Source organism: Eupeodes corollae, chromosome 3, assembly GCF_945859685.1.
Source record: "Eupeodes corollae chromosome 3, idEupCoro1.1, whole genome shotgun sequence".
NCBI lineage: Eukaryota > Metazoa > Arthropoda > Insecta > Diptera > Syrphidae > Eupeodes > Eupeodes corollae.
In genome coordinates this window covers 67,504,724-67,513,366 of record NC_079149.1, presented here as the reverse complement: position 1 = coordinate 67,513,366, position 8,643 = coordinate 67,504,724, and the positions used below count along the sequence as shown (strand labels likewise).

Genomic DNA, 8,643 nt, shown 5'->3' with positions numbered 1-8,643 from the left:
TGCCAAATACTTCAAACATTACATTTTCTCCCTTGCTTAATAATAAAAATAAAATAAAATAAATATTTACATAAGTTTGTTTTCTTAAAAATTATTCTAATATGTAATCATTAAAACGCATCGGTTTCTTCGATCTAGTACTGCGCTTGTGTTCATAGCTTAACTGCTGTGGTGAAATTGGTGGTGTGGTAAAAACTTCAACTTCCTCAGCGCTCAGCTTCATCTCTGTTGTTTGTATCTGTGGCAATGTTTAAATCAGCTGGTGTTGATATTGGAAATTGTTGATGATTTTCAGAATATTCATGATTCGTTTCAATTTGTTTTTGGTGCTTATAATTTATATAATTTTTATTTACGGGTCTTCTTGGTATGCTCCTCATTTGCTCGATGTTGGACTTAACGAATTTCTTGAAAAATGAAGAGTTTCTTACCAATATTTTGGTCTCTCCTTCTCTTCTGGCCCAAACTTGCGAACCGATGATTTTGATGATATTCATTGGCTCAGGATCATACGGAGGAGTAAGTTTATTTACTTTTCTCTGCTTGCAGAGTACCTGATCGCCGACTTTGAATGCTGGGTTTGGTGTGTCTTCGTTTATCTGCGTATTGTTTATTTTTGAATTTATTGTTTTGTTCTTTGTTGACAATTTTTGTTGTTTCCTTGTTTAGTGTTGGCAGAAAATTATTCATCTTCCTGTTGAACATCAATTCGAACGGAGATACTTCAGTTGTTGCTTGTGGAGTGGACCGATAGTCCATCAAAAACATGTCCAGTTGTGACAAACAATTATGGTGTTCTAGCTCGGATGATATGAGTGACTTTTTTATTGTTTTTACCATGCGTACCGCTACTCCATTTGCCTCTGGCCAATGCGGAGTTGTTTTGTGGTGGTTAATGTTCTGGATATCCATGAAATCCTTAAACTCGTGACTGCTGAATGGTGGTCCATTGTCGGGTTTCAAATTTAATGGAGTACCGAATGCAGAAAATATTTTTGTTAAAACTTTCTTCACGTCCGAGAATTTTGTTGATTGTATTTGTTCGAATACTCATCGACCAAAATGAGTTAGTACTTCCCATTCGGAAGCGGTCCAGCGAAATCCATCGACACTTTCTCAAATGGTGTTGACGCTAGTTCGACAATTGCAAGTGGTTCACGATGGTTTTGATTATTAACTACTTGGCAAATGTGACACTGTGATCGCTTTCGGTAGTGAATTATTGATGATGAAATTTACGTACTGCTCTATTATGTTGTTATTGTTGTTGTTGCTGTTGTTGTTGGGGTGTCGGGAAAAGTAGTCTGCTGGATTTGAATTGCCTTGTTGATGTTGTATATTGAAACTAAATTCTTGTGTTTTAAGTAATAGTCGCTCAATTCTGCTTGTTGGTTTTGACAGAGGATTTTTGAAGATGCTTATCAACGGCAAGTGATCTGTATGGAGCGTGAACTTAGTCCCATGCAAATAGATTTTAAAATGTTCCATTGCCCATGTTGCTGCTTACATTTCCTTCTCTATTTGACTGTATCTTTTCTCGATCGCAGTAAGTGCATGGCTTGCATAAGCCACGATCTCATATCACTTGTTGTGGTATTGCGACAAAATACCGGAAAGACCTTCAGGACCAGCATCGACATGTAGGTGTGTTGGCTTGTTCATGTCGTAGTAGGCAAGTTTTGATACCCAAGGTGTTGGACCCGTTGCTTTTTCAATGATGTTTGCTTTGAGTAGGCGGTTAATTTCGTCTTCAACTGATGGTCTTAAATGAAATGGAATCGGACGGAAACGTTGTGCGACTGGTGGTACTTCTTTGTCGATGAAAAGATGTACTTTATGTTTCTTATGTTTCCCGATTCTACTAAAAACTATGTGGATTATGTTGAGTCGTTTTGATGCATTGTAACTAAGTATGGATATTGCTTGGCTGTCTATTACGTAAACTGTCTCGGCTATGGAATGTTGTTTAAAAGAAAGACTAGCAGTGAATTTTCCTATTATCGTCAATGTAGTGGTGGAGTTATATGGAATTATTTGTAATGTATGTTTTGTTAATGTTGGTCTGTATATTAGTTTGTTGAATATTTTGTTGCTTATTATTGTTGCTGTTGACCCTGTATCAATTCTGAGGTTCGTTGGTGTTTTGTTGATGGAAACTGTTATGGTTGGCACATTGTTATTAGTAGCGTCATTTATGTTGAATATGGAATCTTGTGTTTCATCATTTTCTGTTTGTTTCAAGTTGTTTATTTTTAAATTATTTGAAGAATTCGATTTCATGCAGACTTTAGCAAAATGTCCCTTCTTCTTGCAAAAATTGCAGAAAATATATCAAATGTAGCGTCCTTGTTTGTTGTTTGAGGATGCCGATATAAAACACGTCTCATCGATTTGAATATCTTTATTTGACTAACTCTGGTATTAATGATATTTGATAATTTCTTTTTGGTGTAAAAGTAGTGCCAAATACTTCAAAAACATTACATATTGTTTTACATGTCATCTCTCTTACTTCATTACATATTTTCTCACTCTGTTCTTCAAAAGCTTTGCCGAAATCATTTACTTTTTTAATTTCTTCTAAACTCTTTTCGCACATAACTTGTGCATTTTTCATTTCATTAATTCTCGTTGTATAACCTTCTTGAATCGCTTGCAGTAAATTCATTACTTCCATTTTGTTATTTTCTAATGCACTTTCAAATTCATTTTTATATTCTTTCAAGTATTCACTATTTTTTTCAACCGCCCCCGTTGACATTTCTTTCAATGCAAAATCCACATTGTTTATATACAAAATACAATCTTCGCACAGAAATCTTATGTTTTCACATGTTTCTAAAGCATTCGCAGTATTATATATATATATTTTATTACATACACCCGCACATCTTAAACCTGTCTCTCCGTGTATTGATTTTCTACACTTTTTACAATTGTTTTCTATTATATATGTATATTGTATTGGTTTTGAATGCCTGCCCATTGTAATGAGTGAGAAATATTGAGTCTAGTAAAGCATTCCACATTCGTGTAGTGCGACTAAAAAAAGAATCTCTGTACTTTAAAGTACGACCAAAATTGGGCTCAAGGGTAAACTAATGGGCATTCCCAAAAGAACGAGTATTACGTTTGAATTATTTGAGGGGAGGATTGCAACCGGCTACTTCATTAGAGCATTGCTTATGGAAGTAGCGATAAAATAATGATAGACATATGTTACGTAATTTTAATTTAAAACAAACCATTGGTATTTATGAGAATAGGAACTCACAAAAAAATATTCTTGCATGTTGACTTGAACACCAAACAAACCAAAAAAAATATTCGTTTGATCTGAAAAAGAATTTCGTAATTTTAACACTAAAAGACTATAGACCGGGTTCTAAACGATCAGGTATCAGAAAAGATCCCTAATCAAAATTCGTTTTCCAAAACATTTCTTTTACTTCTCAAAAAAAAAAAACCTATCCCTAACGACTATCCCCACCTTTAGAACCAATAGTCACAGATCCATGGGCCTTTACAGGCAGGAGTCGAGAGGGGTGTCCATCTGCGGTAGTAACTGAAGGCCTGATAATATGCCATGCACAGCTCGTCGGTGGGGGGGATCTTGTTACGCGCGAATGACGATGTTCCCTTTTTGCAGACCTAAGTCTCCGATGTAAATCGACTGGTATAATTTCCATCTTTAAATTGGTGAGGCCCGAATTTAGATTCCAACAGCGAAGCGACAAAGATGATCGTGTCCTCTGAGCTTCTTTACCCACCCCTAGTGTTCAAACCAGAATTGACTCGAATGAACACTCCTACGCCATTGCTTTGCTCAAAAAAAAATATCTGCAACAGCCCTTATATGAAAGGGGGAAAATCATTGCCTTTCCCTTACAATGCTTGTAACGTCATCTTTCCCTTCTTTTTTCTCCACGAATCCACTTCCCAAAATAATTCCTTAAATCTCCATAATAAACTTGTTCACTTACGACAACGATAACTCAACATGCCTCAATAGCGTTTTCATTCTTACTCAAAAAAATTGAACAACAACTTGGCTTAGTTGTCGGACCACTCAAATGTTAAAAAAAAATCTAAACCACGGATTAATTTCATTAGCCTATGTTAAAAGCATCACACATTTTATTCCACACAAAAATTCAAGTGGCAATTCTTAAAACTAAACATGCAAATAATAACAATAATTGAAATCATTCCCATGCATCGATAAAGTTGTAAACTAAAAGATCCTCCGAGATCTTGAATCTGATCTTTATAAAGCTTTCTTTATATGAAGTTCAATTTAACTTGGAATGTCAATTATTTCAAAGGAACAAAAATACTTTCGTTTTGATGACACTGCATGAATGAAGTTTGTCAACTTGTTATAGTTTATTAAAAACTTCTTTAAAAGGAAACAACTACAAATTTGAATGAAGTTTGTCAACTTGTTATAGTTTATTAAAAAAAACTTCTTTAAAAGGAAACAACTAAAAATTTTGAGTCTTTTCTGTTACTCGTCTTTATTAGAACTAAAAACTAAATCTACTTAAAACTATGAATTGGTCTCATTATTCAATTTTTTTATCCCCACCTCGATTGAGGTTAAAGATAAGAGAATAGAATAAGTTAAATATTTAAAAAAGATTTTTCCTTATTGACCGCAAAAATCGTTATAAAAAGACAAAATTTGTTGTTGTTTTTAAAATTTTAATACTTTTTATTCAATACGAATGCATTTCGGTTCTCAACTGCGGAACCATCATCAGCGGACGACAATTAAACAAAAACACAAAGAGATTACACAAATTACAATTTACAAAAGCTTGACTTAAGAGAAAACAGAACAAAACAAAACAAAGAGTGTGATAAGTACTGTTTTTATCTATTCTCTTTCTTAATAGCGCTGAATAGTTTGGAGTCAATTGGTCCAGGTTCTAAGTTCATGAGGTTGTTGTTGATATATATATGTATAGATTCATATGCGTCCAGTTTATTAGGTTTGTTTACTTTTTTCAAAAGCTTAAAATTGTCGTCAAAAGAAATTATTTTGTGTGGACTATCGTTGTTTGGGTCAAATATGTGGGCTGCTATTGCTTTGTCTATCTCTTTCTTTTTTACGGATCGATGGTGTTCGTTGAATCTAACCTCTGCAGCTCTTCTTGTTTGTCCAATGTATTTTTTGTTGCAGTTAGAGCAAGAGATTTGGTAAATGCCGCTGCATCGATTAGTTGGTATGTTGTCTTTTGTTGATCCTAGGATAGATTTTAATTTGTTGTTGTTTGTATGTACAATGCTCATTTCTGATTTAGCAAAGACATGTATTAGCTTGTTGGTGATATTCGGGGTGAAGGGTAAAGTGACGCGGTGTTTATTTGAACTTGTGTTTTGGTCAAATAACGTACTGATGTTGCTGAGCTTTAACTTCTTCGAGTGTTTTTTGATCAAATGGTCTATGACTAATTTATCGTAGCCGTTCACATCAGCTATATGAAGTATTTGTTGGTATTCTTTCATGTAGCTTTCAACTGATAAAGGTAGACGGCATAATCTGTAAACCATTGAATGGAAGGCTGCAATTTTTTGATTATAGGCGCAATATGAATCATTTGTTATGTATCGATCTGTGGATGTGGGTTTTCTGTAGACACTGAACTCAACGTTTTTCCCTTTTCTCTTGATTTCAAGGTCGAGAAAGGGCAAAGTGTGAAGGGTGTCATCCTCTTTCTCGAAAGTGAATTTAATGCTATGGAATCTGTTGTTGATTGTGGCGAGTATTTTTTCAGCTTCTGATTTCTTCACTACAGCAAAGGTATCATCAACATATCTGTGCCAAATACGTGGTAGTTTACCTTCTTTTTTTAAATCAGATTCAAATTTACACATGTAAGCTTCTGCGACATATGGCGAGAGGCCGTTTCCCATACTACATCCGAAGTCGTTTGAATAAAATGAGTCCCGAAATTGAAAACAATTGTGTTTCATGCAAATGTTGATGCAATCAATGTAAGTTTTTGTTTTTTCTGGTGGTAGATCAAATTTAAGTAAATGATTTCTGATTGCTTCGACTGCTTCATTAATAGGGATCGATGGAAAAAGGGCCGTTACATCGAATGAAATCATAATTTCATCATCTTCAATTTCTATGTTTTTTACTTTGTCAACGAAGTCAAATGTGTTCTTGACTGAAAAACCGTCAAAATTTCCGAATTTTTGTAATTCATTAACAAGCCATTTGGTTATGTTTGTAAAAGGGGAGCTTACATTTGAGACAATTTTCCTCATTTTATCTCCATTTTTGTGCACTTTGGGTAAACCATACATTAACGGAACTGTTGGGTTGGAAACACGTAACTTATATTTATTGACGTTGAATACTTTGTGTATGGTGTCAATTGCGATTTTGGCATCATTAATCATGGCGTTTAAAGGTGATTTTTTATTTACTTTGAAATTATCTTCTTCTATAGATTTCAACATTTTATTGTCATAATCTGTTTTGTTCAAAATAACTACTTTATTACCTTTGTCAGATTTCATGAAATAAGTGTTGTGTTTTTTAAGTTTCTCAAGAGCGTTGTTCATTTTGTTATCTGTAGAGTTAAGATGTTGTTGTTTCAATGTATTTTTAATAAGAGGTAAAGCTTTGTCCCTCACTGACTTTTTTATGTCGTACTGTTTGTATTGTATGGCAGATTCGATGTCAGCTACGATGTCGATAATTGGGACTTTGCGTGGTTTGACTGTGAAATTTAATCCTCTATTTAATAAATCCATTTCATCTTGATCAAAATTTTCTTCTGAGAGATTGATAACAAGGTCTTTAACTGGTTTTACCAAAGGCTTTTTTAATATTTTAGGCGCTTGTGTGACAGAAAGCTTTTCATACTTATTGTTTTGTTTATTTCTTTTTTCTTTAAAACAATCTTCACTTCTCTTGAACAAAGCAAAGCACAAATGATTGAAATAATCAAATTCCACAAAATGTAAGTTTCTCGTCATCTTCATATGTAGGTCATAAATATCCAGTTGAACTTGGTCTAAACAATAATAATGGAAATTAATTTCTTTCAAAATCGCAATTGACACCATACACAAAGTATTCAACGTCAATAAATATAAGTTACGTGTTTCCAACCCAACAGTTCCGTTAATGTATGGTTTACCCAAAGTGCACAAAAATGGAGATAAAATGAGGAAAATTGTCTCAAATGTAAGCTCCCCTTTTACAAACATAACCAAATGGCTTGTTAATGAATTACAAAAATTCGGAAATTTTGACGGTTTTTCAGTCAAGAACACATTTGACTTCGTTGACAAAGTAAAAAACATAGAAATTGAAGATGATGAAATTATGATTTCATTCGATGTAACGGCCCTTTTTCCATCGATCCCTATTAATGAAGCAGTCGAAGCAATCAGAAATCATTTACTTAAATTTGATCTACCACCAGAAAAAACAAAAACTTACATTGATTGCATCAACATTTGCATGAAACACAATTGTTTTCAATTTCGGGACTCATTTTATTCAAACGACTTCGGATGTAGTATGGGAAACGGCCTCTCGCCATATGTCGCAGAAGCTTACATGTGTAAATTTGAATCTGATTTAAAAAAAGAAGGTAAACTACCACGTATTTGGCACAGATATGTTGATGATACCTTTGCTGTAGTGAAGAAATCAGAAGCTGAAAAAATACTCGCCACAATCAACAACAGATTCCATAGCATTAAATTCACTTTCGAGAAAGAGGATGACACCCTTCACACTTTGCCCTTTCTCGACCTTGAAATCAAGAGAAAAGGGAAAAACGTTGAGTTCAGTGTCTACAGAAAACCCACATCCACAGATCGATACATAACAAATGATTCATATTGCGCCTATAATCAAAAAATTGCAGCCTTCCATTCAATGGTTTACAGATTATGCCGTCTACCTTTATCAGTTGAAAGCTACATGAAAGAATACCAACAAATACTTCATATAGCTGATGTGAACGGCTACGATAAATTAGTCATAGACCATTTGATCAAAAAACACTCGAAGAAGTTAAAGCTCAGCAACATCAGTACGTTATTTGACCAAAACACAAGTTCAAATAAACACCGCGTCACTTTACCCTTCACCCCGAATATCACCAACAAGCTAATACATGTCTTTGCTAAATCAGAAATGAGCATTGTACATACAAACAACAACAAATTAAAATCTATCCTAGGATCAACAAAAGACAACATACCAACTAATCGATGCAGCGGCATTTACCAAATCTCTTGCTCTAACTGCAACAAAAAATACATTGGACAAACAAGAAGAGCTGCAGAGGTTAGATTCAACGAACACCATCGATCCGTAAAAAAGAAAGAGATAGACAAAGCAATAGCAGCCCACATATTTGACCCAAACAACGATAGTCCACACAAAATAATTTCTTTTGACGACAATTTTAAGCTTTTGAAAAAAGTAAACAAACCTAATAAACTGGACGCATATGAATCTATACATATATATATCAACAACAACCTCATGAACTTAGAACCTGGACCAATTGACTCCAAACTATTCAGCGCTATTAAGAAAGAGAATAGATAAAAACAGTACTTATCACACTCTTTGTTTTGTTTTGTTCTGTTTTCTCTTAAGTC

At 34.1% G+C, this 8,643-nt stretch overlaps 2 protein-coding genes across 2 annotated transcripts; one reads left to right on the top strand and one right to left on the bottom strand.

The window, feature by feature from the left end:
* Positions 1–5,111: 5,111 nt before the first annotated feature.
* Positions 5,112–6,771, bottom strand: LOC129950525 (uncharacterized). The gene is made up of 3 exons (XM_056062458.1): positions 6,519–6,771; positions 5,287–6,179; positions 5,112–5,237 (listed from the first exon to the last, which is right to left on the bottom strand). The coding sequence occupies exons 1-3, from the start codon at positions 6,769–6,771 to the stop codon at positions 5,112–5,114; spliced, it is 1,272 nt and encodes a 423-aa protein (XP_055918433.1).
* A 415-nt stretch (positions 6,772–7,186) lies between these two features.
* Positions 7,187–8,354, top strand: LOC129950524 (uncharacterized). The gene is made up of 2 exons (XM_056062457.1): positions 7,187–8,179; positions 8,229–8,354. The coding sequence occupies exons 1-2, from the start codon at positions 7,187–7,189 to the stop codon at positions 8,352–8,354; spliced, it is 1,119 nt and encodes a 372-aa protein (XP_055918432.1).
* The last annotated feature ends 289 nt before the right edge of the window (positions 8,355–8,643 follow it).